The sequence below is a fragment of the Ursus maritimus genome, unplaced genomic scaffold (assembly GCF_017311325.1).
Source record: "Ursus maritimus isolate PB19 unplaced genomic scaffold, ASM1731132v1 scaffold_27, whole genome shotgun sequence".
In the NCBI taxonomy this organism is placed as follows: domain Eukaryota; kingdom Metazoa; phylum Chordata; class Mammalia; order Carnivora; family Ursidae; genus Ursus; species Ursus maritimus.
This window is the reverse complement of record NW_024425230.1, coordinates 32,969,750-32,987,798: the sequence shown is the minus strand read 5'-3', so window position 1 is coordinate 32,987,798 and position 18,049 is coordinate 32,969,750. Positions and strand designations below refer to the sequence as shown.

General features: G+C 39.9%; 1 protein-coding gene across 1 annotated transcript in view; it reads right to left on the bottom strand.

Moving 5' to 3' along the window:
• UACA (uveal autoantigen with coiled-coil domains and ankyrin repeats) overlaps window positions 1-16,026 on the bottom strand; it is a 92,572-nt gene extending 76,546 nt beyond the window's left edge. The window contains exon 1 of the mRNA XM_040643043.1: window positions 15,847-16,026. Coding sequence (XP_040498977.1) covers window positions 15,847-15,927 — 81 coding nt within the window. The 5' untranslated portion in view covers window positions 15,928-16,026. The remainder of the gene's footprint in view (window positions 1-15,846) is intronic.
• Between the last annotated feature and the right edge of the window lie 2,023 nt (window positions 16,027-18,049).

Genomic DNA, 18,049 nt, shown 5'->3' with positions numbered 1-18,049 from the left:
CTTATTAGTTCACCGTTGTGTAGGTTAGAAGTCCACATGGGATCAACTGGGTTCTTTGTTTAGGGTCTCGCAAATCAAGGTGCCAACCAGGCCAACCAGGCCCAGCTCCTACCTGGGGATGAATCTGCTTCCAGGCTCATTCAGGTGGTTGGTGGAATTCAGTTCCCTACAGCTCCCGGACCACGGCACCTGTTTCCTTGCTGGCTGTGGGACCAAAGCCTCTCTCTCTCACAGCTCCTTAAGGCCACTGGCATTCCTTCTCCCACGGGCCATACACCCTCAAGCCAGCAATGACATAACAAGCCCTCTTGTCCTTCAAACCTCTCTGGCTTTCAGTTCTGCTCTGAGTCAGGGAAAAATCTGTTTTTAAAGGATTCATGTGATTAGAATAGGTCCACTTGGATAATCTCCTTTATTGGCTAACTCAAAGTCAAGTGATTTACAACCTTAAATTACATCTGCAGGGGCGCCTGGGTGGCTCAGTCGTTAAGCGTCTGACTTGACTTCGGCTCAGGGCGTGATCCCAGAGTCCTGGGATTGAGCCCCACATCAGGCTCCTCAGCTGGGAGCCTGCTTCTTCTTCTCCCACTCCCCCTGCTTGTGTTCCCTCTCTCGCTGGCTGTCTCTCTCTGTTCAATAAATAAATAAAATCTTAAAAAAAAATAAAAATAAAATTACATCTGCAAAATCTCTTTTGCCATGTAGCAACATAATCATGGGCATGTTACCTCATCATAGTCGAAGTCCTGCGGGAGAGGGGATCCTGGGTGGTCATTTTTAGAATTCTGTCTACCACACCTTTGCATCACAAAAGAAACTGTACTTCCAACTGTGCATTGTGGCTGAAAAGCTTGAAGGTAATTTTGCCACTGGAGCAGAAAAACTTTAGGATCCTTTCCAATTCTAAAATGTGAAAAATCGAATATTTAAATCCATTAAAGAAATAAAGTGTAAGGTTATTTTAAAACTTGGTAAGAAAATAAAATAATATGAATTTTTAAATTGGTTAAATAAAAAAGATAGCTGAAGTTTCTCCTGGTTTAAAATCTGTTTTTGGAAAATTGTCAACTTTAGGGGGGGCAATTTTCTAGTCACAATAAGAGGCTGAACATTTAGGAAATAATGAACCATAAAAATGGAAATAAAGGTTTATGCCACTCATGTGACAAATCATAATGCCTAGGGAAACGAGAAGCAAAGAACTCTGAAACCAGTGGCAATTTCTATAACGCAAAACTCCAGTTTGATTCTAGATATAAAGATCAGAAAGGAGGTAAATGAGCCAAATGAAAAACCAGCTCATATACAGATTATTCCACCCAAAGTTCATTAAAAACTAGGACTAAGGATACAGCTAAGGACCAGGCTGAGAGTGTCTTCTCAGGAGGGAGTCAGCTAACTGACTTTGGTATAAGATGGTTCCCATCCCCGACACACAAATCTAGGAGGAGGAAGAAGGGGAAAAGAGGAGGAGGTAGTGGAGGAGAAAGAGGAAGAACAAGACAGCGAAGAAGGGAAGAGGGAGGAGAGGAAGAAAAAGGAAGAGACAGGCAGGCATGCAGGCAGGAAGGAAAAAGAAAAGAACCTTGCATATAGTTGGTGCTAAATAAATATTTGTTGAATGCAAGTACAATGTGACAGACCATAAATATGTTTGGTAGCCTTCAGAAAATTCACCCCTCTAGCCAGAGAAAAGAAGTCTTTCTAAATCTCAGCTACTCTTGGGCTAAAAATTACCCACAGCCTGCCACTAGGCTGACACTGGACCCAAGGTGGGGCACTCTGGATAACTCTGAGAGTCACAAGAAAATGAGAGCAGGCAATAAAAGTGTTACGACAAAATAAGAAAAAAAAAAAAACTCTGTTAAATATTGGTGGAACTGAATTTTGCTGAAACTTTTAATCTCAGAGTAATTATAACTGACACAGTGGCAAATATACAAGTTGACAGACTGTCCCTCAACAGAATTCCAAAGACTGGTTTCCAGCAAAATAAGTCAGGATTCTGCCTATTGGTACTAACCGGTAGAAAGAACACATCGATAGCTGTGAATGACACCAATGGAATGAGACGCTCCTAACAGCCAGAAATCTGAAACACTAGCCATAGCTTCAACGCTTACCGAATGCACAGGTGTCATGTTTTCCACAGGCTGCAAGGTTCTCATTCATTGGGCTACTCTCCAATGAAAGTTGGTGGGGAAAAATACGCATTTTGTAACCATACAAAGATTTTTCCCTCTCAAGTGTGTTTTTATTAAGCTAACCAACTCAAAACTCCTTTGTGCAAAAACAGAAGTTGTACTCTTCTTATTCTCCACTCATGCAATTAACAGGAAAAGCAATTCAAATTAGAATTCAGAAGATCTTTCCACTCCACAAATAAACAATAAAGGTGACGCTTCACGTCCTCAAGATGTGAGCAATGTCTTCTGTATTTTCCGAACTGGATCGGTACGACTTTAGGTACGCCTGACAAAAACTAACGTATGTTTTAACTGACAGATAATAACCACTGCTTAAATTTCTATTTGTATTGTTCTACAACTTCCAAAATGGTTCATACCTAAAATCACTGGTAGGGTAGAAAGGCAAGTAAAATTATCCCCATCTTATAAGAAAAAGACTCGAAACTTACAAGTAATTTGCCCAATGTCACAGAGCTTTTCAATAGCAGTGCCTGGACTCAAACCAAGCTTTTTCTGACATCTTGTTATTCCTACCTTTTGCCTATAGAATATCTCTACTTGAATGGTATGGACCCTAAAATGAAAGATGCTTCTAGGGTGCCTGGGTGGCTCAGTGGTTGTCTGCCTTTGGCTCAGGTCACGATCCCAGGGTCCTCGGATCCCGGCGAGCCCTGCATCAGGCTCCCTGCTCGGCGGGGAGCCCCTTCTCCCTCTGCCCCACCCCACGCACCCACCTGCTGTCAAATAAATAAAATCTTTAAAAAAAAAGAAAAGAAAAGAAAGATGCTTCTAAAATTGCACACCATTTTCCTTCTACTTACACAAGGAAAAAATCATAGAATAATTTATGTCAAAGCACTGATTTTTATAAAAATTCTTATGAAATAGACCAATATAAGAAACCCAAAGCTACAAGAAATACAAAAAAAAAAAAAAAATGGCCATGTATCTAATATTCTAAACTAGAATATTTATTTAGTAGTCAAATAAAATATTGGACACGTTAGTAATTTACATGTTCACATAAGCTATTTGAGTATTTCAATAACCTACTGTCCATCCAAAAATGGTATGTTCTTAAATATAATTCCAGGTGATAGTTAAGCTTAGAGAAAAGGAAATAAAGAAAAACTCCAAATAATGTTGAATATACACTGAATTTTGTGTTTACATTCCATAGGCAACACAGGGCCTGGGATACAGTTATACTTAAAGAATATATGATTTTTTTAAAATGTGCATTCTCAAATTTTAATGACTGCATAATTATTTAAGAATTTCAACAAATTTCCATTCTTCGCTATAAAGGGAAGTTTAAAAAAAAATCATTCCACAAACAGGAAAGTTATTACTTAGCAGAATACTGAAATTGAGCATTTCTCAAAGTATGGTCTATTCACCGCGTATACTGTATACACCTCACTGGCACAAAGACAGTCTACTGGGAGCTCCTTCTAAGGTTCCAGGTCATTCAGGATCAGCCTGCAAGCAGGGACAGATATAGCAGTGGGGCCTGGAGCTACGGAGAGAGAAGTAAGAGAAGCCCAACGTAAGAAAAATAAGAAAAGTTTCAACAGGAGGAGCCAGCACCAAAGCCCTGATCCCTGGCTCAATCTAGAGACCACACAGGCAGAGCACAAGTACTCACACACTGCCTGCAGCCACGTCCTTGCACACCAACCTCCTCTTCCCACCTGCCCCAACCCCTGTATTACCGCTCCTTCCCTAGAGATGCTCATCTTTAAGAGATAATTTCTACACCCCAGAGGACCATTAAGACCCCCTTTTCTTCCTGCCCTTCATCCAGTTTCCTTCTAAATAAATATACTGATATTTCAGTGTTTTTTAAGCGAATCATTTTAAAAGAATATTAACCATTAGCAGGAACATTTCAAGAATGTGACAAAAACCATCAAAATAATGCATTAATATTACTAAATTTGAGAGATAGTAGTATCATGTACAATGTAAGATAAAGGAGTCTAAAGAATTGGAAAACATTATTTCTTCCAATTTTGCTTCAACGTCATAAGTCATATAACGCCTACGTTTCCTTATCTATGAATAAAAGTTACAGTTCAAAATATCACTATTATATTGTAGATAAGTAGGATGTCTTATTCTTTTTTTTTTTTAAAGATTTTATTTATTTATTTGACAGAGAGAGACAGCCAGCGAGAGAGGGAACACAAGCAGGGGGAATGAGAGAGGAAGAAGCAGGCTCCTAGCGGAGGAGCCTGATGTGGGGCTCGATCCCAGAGCACTGGGATCACGCCCTGAGCTGAAGGCAGACGCTTAACGACTGCGCCACCCAGGCGCCCCAGGATGTCTTATTCTTAAGTGATGGATGCTACAGTCTTTAAAGGTAAAATACAATGTCTACAATATACTTTCAAAAGGCTCAATGAAAAATGTGGGTATATTTTCTATCTTTATACACATATACATATAGAGAGAACGAATGCAGCAGAATGCTAACTTCTGAATCTAGGTAGTGAGCAGGCAGATCCTAGTTCACTGTGCTATTCTCATTTTATATTTCAATTTTTCGTAATAAACGTTGGAGAAAACAGATGAGATATGTGCTCAGAATCTGTGCTTATAATGATTATTAGCATCGTAAGTTAAACTTTCAAAACTATTTTTGCAGACATCATCATCAGAACATTGAACTATGCATCCAAACCGGCTGTGTATCAAGTGCACGTTAAAACAATGCTAGCTCACTAGCCTACAAGACGCAGGAGGTGTTCTAGCACACGATTACCTCCAGTCAGGGAATGCGCCTCCCGCACACTGCATCACACCCAGGGGGCTTAGGGGGCTCACTCAGGGCCAGCAAGCAGGAGCTCTTACCTACTGACCATGCGTGACTTTGACAAGTTACAACTTCTCTGGGGCACGGATACCAGTTTATCTCACGGTGCCCTCCTCTCCACCCCTGCAGAACGATTCCGGCCCTCACGAATTCCTGCCTGAACTATGGCAGCAGCCTCATAACCATCCATCTGCTGCCCAGCTCGAGCTCTTCAACATCCTGAACAGAGCTACCAAGTAATCCAGCCAAAACACATTTGATCCTGTGATTCCCAACCTCTGAATACACAGGACAAAGTCCAACACTCTGAAAATATGGATTATTTTAAGCCATTCCAGATTTAGCCCCAACCTCCCCACATGCCTATCTCCTACTCAATCCCCTTGCCTATTATTCTAGGGTTCACCAAAGCTAAGCTGACAAACCAACTGCCCTCTCCCCCAACTCCTGACTCCATTCCATGCCTTTGCTCTTGCTGTTCCCTTGGAGAGCAATTTCATCTTTTCCTGGATCACATAAGCAACTGCTTAATGGGTACAGGGTTTCCGTCTCGGGTGATGAGAATGTTCTAGAACTAGACAGAGATGGTAGTTACACAACATTGTGAACTTACTATGTCACTGAACTATTCACTTTAAAATGATTAATTTTAGGTGTGCCTGGGTGGCTCAGTTAAGCGTCTGCCTTCGGCTCAGGTAATGATCCCAGGGACCTGGGATGGAGTCCCATGTTGGGCCCCTTGCTCGGTGGGGAATCTGCTTCTCCCTCTCTCTCTGCCCCTCCCCAATGCCCGTGCTCTCTCTTTCAAATAATCATTTTCTTAAAAATAAAATAAAATAAAATAAAATAAAATAAAATAAAATAAAATGATTAATTTTATGTTATGTGAATCTCACCTCAACTTTTTAAAAAAACAGCAACAGCAGCTCATCCTGTTTAAAAAAAAAAACAAAAACACCTTCGCCAACTCCTCAGCACCAGACTGGATCAGCACTGAGAACACTCCCCTGTCGCAGCAGCTACGACTCTGTATTACCTGTTTATAGAACTCCCCCACCATACTTTGAGCCTCTTACCTTCCTATCATCTCACTCCTTTTGCTTAGCCTAGGCCTTCAAGAAACATTTTTTTTTTAAATATGAAAAACAGAGACACCTCTTGGGGCAAGAGGCGAGAGCAGATAGCCTTTTCAAGCTCTAGATCTAAAAGCCTACAAGGGCATGTGTTAATTGGAAAGGAAAAGATCAGGAAAGACTGCTGTTCATCTGGTTATGAAGGATAAAAATGGAAAGACCCTTGGTGAGATTTTTCAGTTAGTAATAATGAGAACTAACATTTACTGAGTTCTTAACTATAATTATTAATCCCATTTTCCAAATGAGGAAACAAATATATTTCAGTAACTTGCCTAAGGTCACAAAGGGGCAGCAAGACTCACACGCTGCCCTGCCTCCATACTGCCCCAGGCACGGCTGCAAGAGCTAGGAATGGACATTCTTTGGCCCACAATTTGGTTTTTCTAAGGCTGAGAAAACACTCCATTTTCCACATTTCTCTACTTAGCCACTGCCACAAATGTTGTTTCTATTTCATAAAGTGCTTTTTAAAATATAAAATGTTAATTTTTAAGAAGAATCCAACCATTAAAAAAAAAGAGATGAATCATAAAAAGATCTCTCATTAAAAACATCTCTCACATGTAAATTAGCAAGTGTTCATGGGCTCTTCCTCCCTCACAGAGGTGAAAAAATCAGTGCGTAGTGCCCTCACTAGAAACCAACTACACTAGGCTTCCCCACTGGATACTCATTTTCAAAGTACCCCAAACCTCTGTACAGGGTAAGTACCCTGCAAATGAGAAAATCATGGAATAACAAAACCAAGCTGGAAGAAGAACTAAAAAACTCACTTTTTTAGTTTAGAAAGTATGATGCACATGTCCTTCCCCTCTTCCCTCTCTTAAATAATGTCCCAATCTGGTTTAAAAAAAAAAAATGAACCAAAAGTCACTGAGATTGAAAAAAATAATTATTTGTGCACCTGAACGGGAAAACCTTACCACAGAGGTAATGTCAAATCTTGACAACATATCAATAAGGAAAACATACCCCCCCAAAAAAAAGTATATACCCTATGGTCCACACTTGTACATATGCATCTCCAGACTGTAAGCCCACAATTTTCAGTTCTACTGGATTCTCAGCACTTGTTTCACCCATACATCCTCCTAAATATTTAAAACCAAGAATGGCAGGATAATACGTTGGGCAAATACACACACATGCAAAAGCAAAAAGGGAAAGGGGATAAGAATATCACAGATAATATGACAAAGTAGAATTCAAGACAAAAGCTGAATGGGACAAATTAAAGACTTTTTTACCACTAGTTACACTCCACAGTGAATATAAAATAGCCAACAGTCTTAATGTATCAATTATCACAAAATTTAGTACATAAAACAAAAACTGGAATATAAGGGAAGGTGTCAGCAACATAGCTATAGTGAGACACACACTACTCTCAAAGCTACAAAAAATCGAGTAGTAAAAATAAAGTGGTAAAGCCCTTAAAGATCAATATGAACAAGGCATCAAAAGGAAAAAATGGTCAAAGAACAGAGTTTCTAAAATAAGACGTGAACGTGGCAATAAGCATAGAAATATGTCCACACTCCCTAGAAATCAAAAACACAGATTAAAGCTATATCTTGTTAAAGCTATTTTTTTTCACAATCAAGTTGACAATTATGTTCTAAATCATATTACTGGATCATATTCCATTTCCATACTACTAAAAGGCATAGTGAATCCAACAATTTTACACACTGCTGGAAAGAACACAAATTGGTTTTGAGACTTAACATAAAAGGCCTTCCTTCCCCCTAAACACCCTTCCCTCCAATTTTCTTTGGTATATGGCTCAAGATACAATGCCATAGTTTTAAATTTGAAATTCCATCAGTTGACAATAGTTAAAAACACGGGTTCCAGAGTTAGGCTACCCAATCTTCACTTATCAGCTATGACACTTTAAGCAAGTAAATTATTTACCATTGTCTGTAAAATGATGGCAATGGTACCCACTTCTTAGGGTTGCTGTGAATCAGAGTAAGTAAGCTAAGGTAAAGCACTTGGAACAATGCTGGGGCATACATGCTCAAAAAATACTGGCTATTGACACTTGGATTTCTTATAAGTAATTTCTTTATAAGTAATTTACTAGCATTTGCTTAGTATTCCTATGGGACATTCACATCTGCTCAAATCATTTCAAATACTTATAATTTTAAATATGAGGGTTATTAGAATCAAATATGATTCAAAAAATTATACATATATCATTACTGCGGCACCAAGGTAATTAAATGCTGATTGAACCACAAAGAGGCAATCTGGAAACTTTAAAAAGAGCATAAGCAGTGGTTTATGGCATGGAATGATGACTTGTTTTTTTCTTTATCTTCAACTGTATTTTGGTTTCTACCCTGAACATGTATGACCTTTATGGGGGGGGTAGATTTTTAAAACAATAAACAGCCGTTATCTTGACTGGTTCAGTCATACACTTACTCTCTCTCAAGGGCACTTAGCAGGTCTGATTCCATTATATAATTACAGCTCATCATATCTTTTGCCAGGGCTTTAATAACTCAATTATATCAGTTCATCTTTTGCACATCATTTCGGAGACTCTATCATTCGGAAATAAATTAGTCAATGTTGGTAACATTCAAGATTTCTGAGGATAACAAAAGTCCAAAAGACAAAACCATTTTTGTGACAACGATCAGGTAAATTTACTCTTGTATTTTTGTGTTATATATTTAAGCCTAGAAGAGAAGCTATATAAAGCTTTTAATTATTTTATGATTTAGGAAAATGAGGCAATAAGCGTATATTATCCCACCTTTCTATTTACAATTTCAGTAAGTGAATTTCAATCATTTTTTGGCAAATTAAATTCCCTACAGAAATCAATTTGACTGCTCTTGCATAAATAAGCTCGGGCAGGTGGAAATTTTCAACCATTTGTTATATTCCTTAGGTGCCAGGACAAATGTTTGCACGGTTACTAACAGGATACTTAAGTCCTCCATTATGACAGAGATGAAACACATGAGTTATAATGTTTAAATCTAAAATTCTTGGATGTAGATTTCTTCACCAAGCATTCGACTGTAAATTAAACAGGGCTGGTAAGAATAAAATGTTGCTGGCTATTAGCTAATTCTGGGGAGAAAGGGAAAAGAGGGGTGAACTTGTTACCTCACTGACAGAATAACTTCCTTAGATGAAACTTTACCTACTCTAGTCAGAAATCTCTCTGCACAAGGACTTAAACCTGTCGAGGAATCCAAATTCTTAATTCAGGTTAAAAAGACGAAAAGGAAAAGCCTTCCTTTAATATTTACCCCTACGTGCCCCCTCCAGCTCCTTACTCTGACTGCAATTCTCATCCATACCTCAGCTGCACCAGCCCCCATCATAACACCCAAAGTGCCTTCCAAACCTGGTGCTCCCTAAGAGTACTCTGTAATTTCACAGCTCCACACCACCGCGCTTGCTGTTCCCCAGCCTGGAAAGCCCTTCCAACTGTCTACCTGGCCCGGTCTCAACTTCACCTTCCTGCCTCCTCCCTGACCCCACCCTAACACATCTGTGCCTACGCGGCACTTTACACACACGGCTATCAATGGCTTTTAACATAAGGTATTACTATTTTTTCTTAGCTCTCTTAAAAATCTGAAGGCTGTGACTAGATTTTCTTATTACAGAAATTTTAGAACATATACAAAATACAATAGCATCACAAAAAGTACATACAGTAGTATTACGAACCAGCCAACTACAACAATTCATGACCAATCCTATTTCCGCCATACCCCCTACTCACTTCTACCCACTCACTCACAGATTATTTGGAAACAAGTCCCAGATTTCACATCATTTCACCTGTAAATAGTATACTCTTGTTTCTCTGAAAGGTAAAAAAGCTTTGCAAATATAACTACATTGCTACCACTGTGACATTTAAATCTTTTTTAGATAATTCCACAAAGCCATCATATATCCAGGTGGTGTTTATATTTCCTCAACTGTCATAAACTACTATTTTTATTATTTTTTTAGAGATTTTATTTATTTATTAGAAAGAGAGAGAGAGCGCACAAGCAGCGGGAGGGGCAGAGGGGAAGGAGCAGAGGGAGAGGGAAAAGCAGATCCCCCCTGAGCGTCGAGCCTGATGCGGGGCTCAATCCCAGGACGCTGAGATCATGACCTGAGCGGATCAGATGCTTAACCGACTAAGCCACCCAGGCGCCCCTATTTTTATTATTAATCAAGGTCTACATGAAGTCTATCATTACAATTGGTTAATATTTCTCCTGAATCTCTTTTAATCTCCAGATTTCTCCTCCATTTTTTTCTTCTTATAATTTATTTTTGAAGAAACTAGGCCTTTTGTTCTAAGAGTGTCCCATGATCATAATTACATCCACTGCATGTCCATGTTCCTCCATCCCTGTATTTTCTGTTAAACGGAGGTAAGATCCAGAAGCCTATCATATTCAGGTTTGTTTCCTTTGGCAAGACTATTCATAGGCAGTAATGGATATTTCCATCAGGAGATAAATTACATTTGGTTTTCTTTCTTCTTGAGACATTAGTAGCCAATGATAATCACTGTCTTTGCCTAGATCCATCAATTCATTAGGAGATGTAAAATTGTGATATACTAATTCCGTCTCCCTTCTTCCTCTATTAGCTGGGATAAAACACCTTGTAAAAAAGAGGAACTTCTCTCATCAAATATTTGGTTAGCCTGAGGAAAAGCATAATACCTCTTTGTCTTTGTTTTCTGGTTCTTAAAAGAATACATCAGCTCCTTAGCAGTCTCCAAAAGTGACAACTTTCTCCTTTTTTTGTAATCATTATTATGAATTCACAGATTTAAAGATTTTGGTACACTGTGATATTATCCTTATTGATGATGGAACTGTCCCATCGCAGGTCAAGCGGGAACCTCTTAAAGTTGGCCCCTGAGTCCTAATCTTCGACAGCCTCCTTGCTTTCTAGGGGAACAAAGGATTCCAGGCTCAACGTGCACATTTTCTGCTTCCAACTTGGAATTACCTATTTCTTCACAAAGGATCTAATTATTAATTCATTTTTAAGTCTAACGTACGTGTTCCGTAAATGTTTTCCAAATTAAATAAGATAACTGCTTACCAAGGTCCAATTCCTGAACTAATAATTTTAAATTTGAAAATAAAGATATACAACCACTATTCCACTGTTATTAAAAGAATTTAAATTGTTAACTCCTCATTTAAGTTCTTGGACCCGTTGTGTACCAAAAGATGTACCAATGCAACTCAACCATTTGCTTTGGTATAATAATAAAATTCAGCAATTCAAATCACCATGATGAGCTGGGGTTGACATCAAAAGTATAAATACAGGGCTTCTTTACTGGGATCTTCCTTCAAGAACCACAAGAAATACAATGCAGGGATAACTCTAGGAAACTGTCGGAATAAAACTAAATTAAACATTTTTAATCAAAGGTTGGCATCTTTAATGAAACTGAGTAAACAGTGCTCAATTAAGTATCATGAGTTTAAATGTAACAATGTGTGATCTTAATTATTTACATTAACCCAAAATTGCTATAATAATATTAACATCTTTTCAAACATACTCCAAATTCTCAGAGGAAAACACAAAACCCTCATTTTCGAAAACACAACTGAGACAAAATGCAATCCTTCATGCTTTCTAAACACATCAAACTTAAAAAAAAAAAAAAAAAGATTTATTTGAGATAGAGAGAATCTCACTTAGCGGGGAGCCCAATGCAGGGCTCCATCTCACGACCCTGAGGTCATAACCCTGAGATCATGACCTGAGCCGAAATCAAGAGTTGGACATTTAACCAACTAAGCCATTCAGGCACCCCAAACATCTCAAACTTCTGTTCTTAGTGGGAACCAACAGAATTTTTTTGAAGATATTTTTCAGTTGCTATATTTGTAACTCTAAATGTTTTCAGAAATACCAATATTTTTTCAGGGTCCTGAGACATTAACAAGATGCTTTAGAACATATCTGGTAGCTCATTTATAGAATTCATTGTTCCAAAATCAGAGTAGCCTAGAGAAATGGCAGCAAAAACAACCAGAGCCTCCCATATCAGAGATAACTTTAACGATCAAGCATTTACTCTACTACAAATGTTAGGTGTACGTACAGTTTAGTGGAACCCCCTTCCAAAATGTCTGCTTACAGTATTTGTTTGCAGTACATCCACTAGTTCTTGAAATATAGCCCCTTAATTTTAATTACTCAATTCTCCTAGTCTGAACTAGGTGAAAATGGAATAGCCTATTCTCACAGTACATATAATTGTATACATAATTGTATGTATAATTGCACATATAATTGACTAGATTTGAAATGGCATTTACAGTCATTTAATTATCCCTTTCAGAAATCTGAAGCTCCAATTTAGTGATTAAGATAAATGTCAACAACAAAAATAGTCTTATTTTATGATTAAAAGAGGCAGCTATCTCCAGATTCAGCTAGTACAGGACAAACTCTCAACTGTATTTTACCCACAGTTTATAATTATGAACTACATTTATGTGTATGTGTATAAACGTAACCTCTGTTGAGTGAACTCTAAGCTCACTGGCATATTTATAACCATGGTACTATTCAGAATATTTTAAATGATTTTTTTCTACATATAATATAGCATGTTAAGAGTCTATATTTCACATACTATAAAATATTTATATACCTCAGTCTATTGCTAATGCATCCCTTTCAGATACATAAGCTTAAGTAAGAAAAAATATTTATGAAATAAGCATTTAAGGTTTTTTTCCTCAAATCAAAGTTGTGCAGACCATATTGTGATTATTTCCATAATTAAAATGACTGCTTTAAGATTCAAATTAAGTAATCATCGGGGAGTAAAAAAGAAAGCAAGATATATGTCCCTTACCTTACACCGGAATAAATTTTATATGGATCAAACATTTAACTTAAATGTTAAAAAATGAAGCAAATTAAAAAACTAAAAGGAACGAGGTGCAATTTTTTTCTTTTTGTTTAATATTGCAGAGTAGAAAGGCCAAGATATAATGTAAACCAACCGAAAAGTTACAAAAGGGTGATAAATTCAATTGCATAAAAATAACCAATTTCTGCAGACCAAAAGCCACCATAAACAAAGTTGTAAAACAAATAACCAATTAAGAAAACATAATTATTCATATTAAAATGAGTAATTTCCTTGATATAGCGTACATACAAATGAATTTTAAAAAATCAACAACCCAATAGAAAAATGGAAAGGATAAACTGTTCATGAAAAAAAAGAACATGCAGTGGGCTCTGAAAATAAAAGCATAGAAAAAGTGATATGACGAAGGAAATTAAACAACATTCGTCAGTATTACAAATGCACCGTATCTTGAACCCAGCAATTCCACTTTTAGGAACTGATGCTACAAGCGTACACGTACACACACACACACACACACAAACTTCGAATACACACAGGCGTATTCATCATTGCATATTACAGCAAGGATCTGAAGGGAGATGCTCTGAATGGGCCTAATTACAGTTTTAAAAAAAAGATACAGAACAAGTACAGTGTGCTACCATTCTCATAAAGGGTGAACATTTATATTCATATTTGCTCGTATATGCTAAACGCTCTCTGGAGGGACATGCAAGCAACTGGTAACACCAACAATACATACGCATGTGACCAAATCCGACATGAGGGATTATGGTATAGATCCAAAGCAAAAGGAACCTACTTCTCCTGTACATTCATTTTATTCTATCTTGGTTTGGTTTTACTAGTCATCAACTCAATTATTTTCATTTAAATATTTTACAAAATTTATTCTAATAGTTAACGTAAACAGAGATGTTCATGTTTTCTAAGCAGATAGGTTCTACCTTTTATACTATGTATTTCTCTTTATTTTTATGCTATTTTAAGAAAAAGAATGCTGGGGGCACCTGGGTGGCACAGCGGTTAAGCATCTGCCTTTGGCTCAGGGCATGATCCCGGTGTTATGGGATCGAGCCCCACATCAGGCTCCTTTGCTATGAGCCTGCTTCTTCTTCTCCCACTCCCCCTGCTTGTGTTCCCTCTCTCGCTGGCTGTCTCTATCTCTGTCAAATAAATAAATAAAATCTTAAAAAAAAAAATAGCAAAAAACTATTTAAAAAAAAAAAGAATGCTCAGTTTAGTAAGTGCTAAGATTTAAGTTCAGAGAGATGCACCTCGCGTTCCAAACTATAAAATGCAAACTGGCATGCTGTTAATAGCAATAACGATTAAATACTATGCATTTCTAGAAGAGAAAACAGGATAAAATTAAGGTATAAAAAACCTCCAAGTGGAATGTGGATCTGTAATGCAAGTAAAAAAAAAAAAATGGGAAAATACAGCAAATAAATATAAAAAAGCTATCTTTGATAAAGCTTAAACACAACCTGCACTACAAAAAAGCTGAATCTTTAACTCAACTACAGTGACCTCCGACATCACTGAACGACAGACATGTCAATTATTATCTAAAAAACAACGTGAAACAAAGTAATCTCTCCGCGCTTAGAAAATAATTTCACGCTTTATTAAACAACATCAAATCATCAAATATCTATAGCTTTCCTTTTTTTATTGGAAATTAAAGAGCCTAGTTTTGCCACAATTTCCTGTTAAGTCTAAGTAAAATCACCCCAGAAACAGGCGGAGGAAAGCCACAATTCTGAATTAACTCATAACCAAAAGCAGATTAATAGTATTCTCATAATAAGCATATATAATCGTTTGGTAAAATTTGTGCAAAATCATAAAGGTCCTTTTTAATACTCCAAATGGGCAACTGGGCAGTTTGAGCATCCCATCTCATTTAGGTTTCCGACTCGTCACGACTTTTTAAGTAACATTTAAGAATATAGAAGGCTGATGATATTGCCATTCTTCTGACTCGCCAAATTATCTAAATCCCCAGCATCTGTAGTCAGGCTGTTTCTCAAGATTTCTGATCTCCGGCCAACTCAAGAGAGGCCCTTGAGTGCTTCTTAGCGTGCACACGGAGGCCGGGCTGCAGATGAACACCGAATGCCTGTCCCACACGGATCTGCCCCACAGGTGAAACTCGGCCCCACAGTTTCACCACCGCTTCCAGGATCACCATCCACGGGGCTTTGTGTGCATCGACGCCCGATTCCGTCCGCCTCCCTCAGAAATCAAATTTTCCCGGTGATACAGCGACGGCAGCCAGCATACGATGCCCCCCCCCAACCCCCGCCCCGCCAGCCTCCGAGTCGAACCCACGGAGGGTGCGGAGAGCCGCGAGCCGGCGCGGGGTCCGCTGCCCAGCCCACCCGGACTGCGGGGTGCGATTCCCCCATCCGGCCCCCGCCAGCCCGGCCCGACAGAGCGCGAGTGGGGAGCCGGGCCAATCCCCGGCGAGAGGAAGGGCCAGGGTCGCCGGGCGTAGGGGGGAACCCAGAAAGCCGGGATGGAGGAGGGGGCCCATTTAATCCCGCAGCGCCCGGGTTTCTCCCAGGAGCTCGGAGAGCTGGAGGTGAGGGGTGGGTGCTGCGCCGGGCCGGCGACCGGGAGGGTCCCAGGGTCTCCGCGCCGACGCCCAATCCCAGCGAGGAGTCCCCAGGCCAACGGAGTGGGACGGCTGAGGGAAGGCTGAGGAGGGCGGCGCGCGCTTCCGAGCACAGGACCCCGGGGCTCTCGGGAGGGCAGCGCCGGCAGCGCGGGACGCGCAGGGGCCGCGGGACTCACCGCGCTGGCGGTGGCGGCGGCGCCAGACGACGCGGGGCCGGACGCGTCCTGCCTCCTCAGGCGGGACTTCAGGCTCTTCATGGCCAATTCTTCGCAGCTCGGCTCCCAGCGGCGCAGCGCGATCGTGCCGCGCGCAAACCTTCAAGTGTGAGGGCTGCGAGCGCTCGGGGAGGCAGAGGAGGCGGCGCCGGCGGTCCCGGCCCCACCTGCCACCTGGGGGCTCCCGGCTGCCCACCGCTCGCGGGCCTGCGGCGGGGCTCCCCTCTCTCAGCCAATCCTGCAGCGGCCCTCGAGGGGGTGGGGCCGACCCCGGCCAATCGGAATCCGGGAAGAGGGCGGGACTTCCCTTTCAAACTTAATAACACCCTTCCTCTCCCCGCAGGAGGAAAAAGTTTGGAAGTTCGGCTGGGCGGGTGGCGGAGGTGTGCGCCGCGGCTGGGACGGAGGCGAGAGCTAGGCTCCGGGCCACCGGCGCCAGCCTACTTTAGTGATGGGAGTCTCAGGTCTAAAGAGAGCATGGGGTCCAGCCAAAGCCGGCTCTCATCTTGGCCGAACCCAACTCCCCTCCTACCCACGTGCTCTTTCCCAAGTTAAGTTCCTTTCCTTCCCTCTGGTCCCAGGAAGGACACAAAACAGCTTTCAACTTCCCTTCCATCCGCCGCATGTTTTACTACACAAATCCCAGTGCCGGAAAACAATACGCATCAAAAGCTCCAGAAACAAACAACAGCCTTATCTAAGGAATAAGGCGCTGGCACTACAGAAGAACATACAGCTAAGAACAGACTTTGAAAAACATTACAGTTAATGTTAGATCATCAATAATTGTTTGATGAGTGAAGAACCCGCTGCTTTGGAGAAAAAGAGATTGGCCGGCGGGGAGAGCATCAGTAAAATACAGTGGTAAAGACAGTGGTTAGAAAAGGAGAGACAAAATTTTTGAAAAACAGAAATAAATATACCTGGAGCCCTTTGTGCTGTGCCAAAGACAAAAGAGGAAACAAGGTCTAGCGCTTTCCATATGATTACATTTGCTATACTTCTTGCTTTCGCGCCTGATCTTCCCTCTCTGCTGTAGGATTCCCTACTTAATGTACTGAATTAATTCGTATGCCTCAAAAAAAAAATAGTGTGGTTCTTTAAATGAGAATCTAGCCTTTCAATAATATTATTTCAGCTAAAAGTTTATATATTAATTCAGATAGTAATATATTTCTTGGTTCTTAGCTATAATTATCCTCCCCCCCCCAAAAGATTACTTAACTAATATCTATTAGATGCCTTTAACAGCAGTCTGTGCAAATATCACCTCATTTTGTTTAATCATCACAACTCTTTGAAATAGACAATCCAATCCATTCATTCATTTGTTCAACCTGCAATATGTTTAAGGAATACTCTACACTACTAGTTACCAGAGGAAAAAATGATAACCGTAATATGTCCTTTGCATCCAGGAAGCTTACGATCTAGTGAGTAAGACAAACAATAAAACAGGTAATATCACTAAGGTATGCAGAGTTTGCCTCAGTTGCTAGGAGACAACATAGATAGCCAAGTTCTCCAGTCTAAGGGATTCGAGGAAGACCTGATGGAAGAAGCAAAGCCTAATTTGATACTTTAACTTACTTTTTAAAAAAACGACTCACATAGCCAATGATATAAAAAGTTGTCAAAGGAAAACATATCATGGCCTTTTCCTCAATAAATTTTTTCATTTTCTGTAGAAATAAATTAAAGCTAATTAATTAATTTATCCTGCCCAGAAAGTTGGATTAATGAGAATCATTTAAACGAAGGATGAAGAAAGAGGCAGGTGAGCAACACCCAATAATTTGCTTTTAACATAACATCTTCAAAAGTCTTCGCTGGAGTCAGTTTTTCACAGCAAAATATTTATTCTAGCGTGCACCCATTTGAAAAGACAAACAGTCCATGTTTCTGACTAACAATGGATTCTCTTTGTCTGAAAGGTCAGTTGCTTTCTTTGGAGGTTCCTTAGGGTAACTCAAGGTTTTATTTAAATACTGTAAATGGGGCACCTGGGTGGCTTCGTCAGTTAAACGACCAACTCTTGATTTCTGTTTGGGTTGTGGGATCCAGGCCGGTATGGGGCTCCACGTGTAGCAGGAAGTCTACTTCTCTCCCCCTCTGTTTGCCCCTCCCCCTACTCGTGCTTGCTCTCTTTCTCTAAAAAAAATTT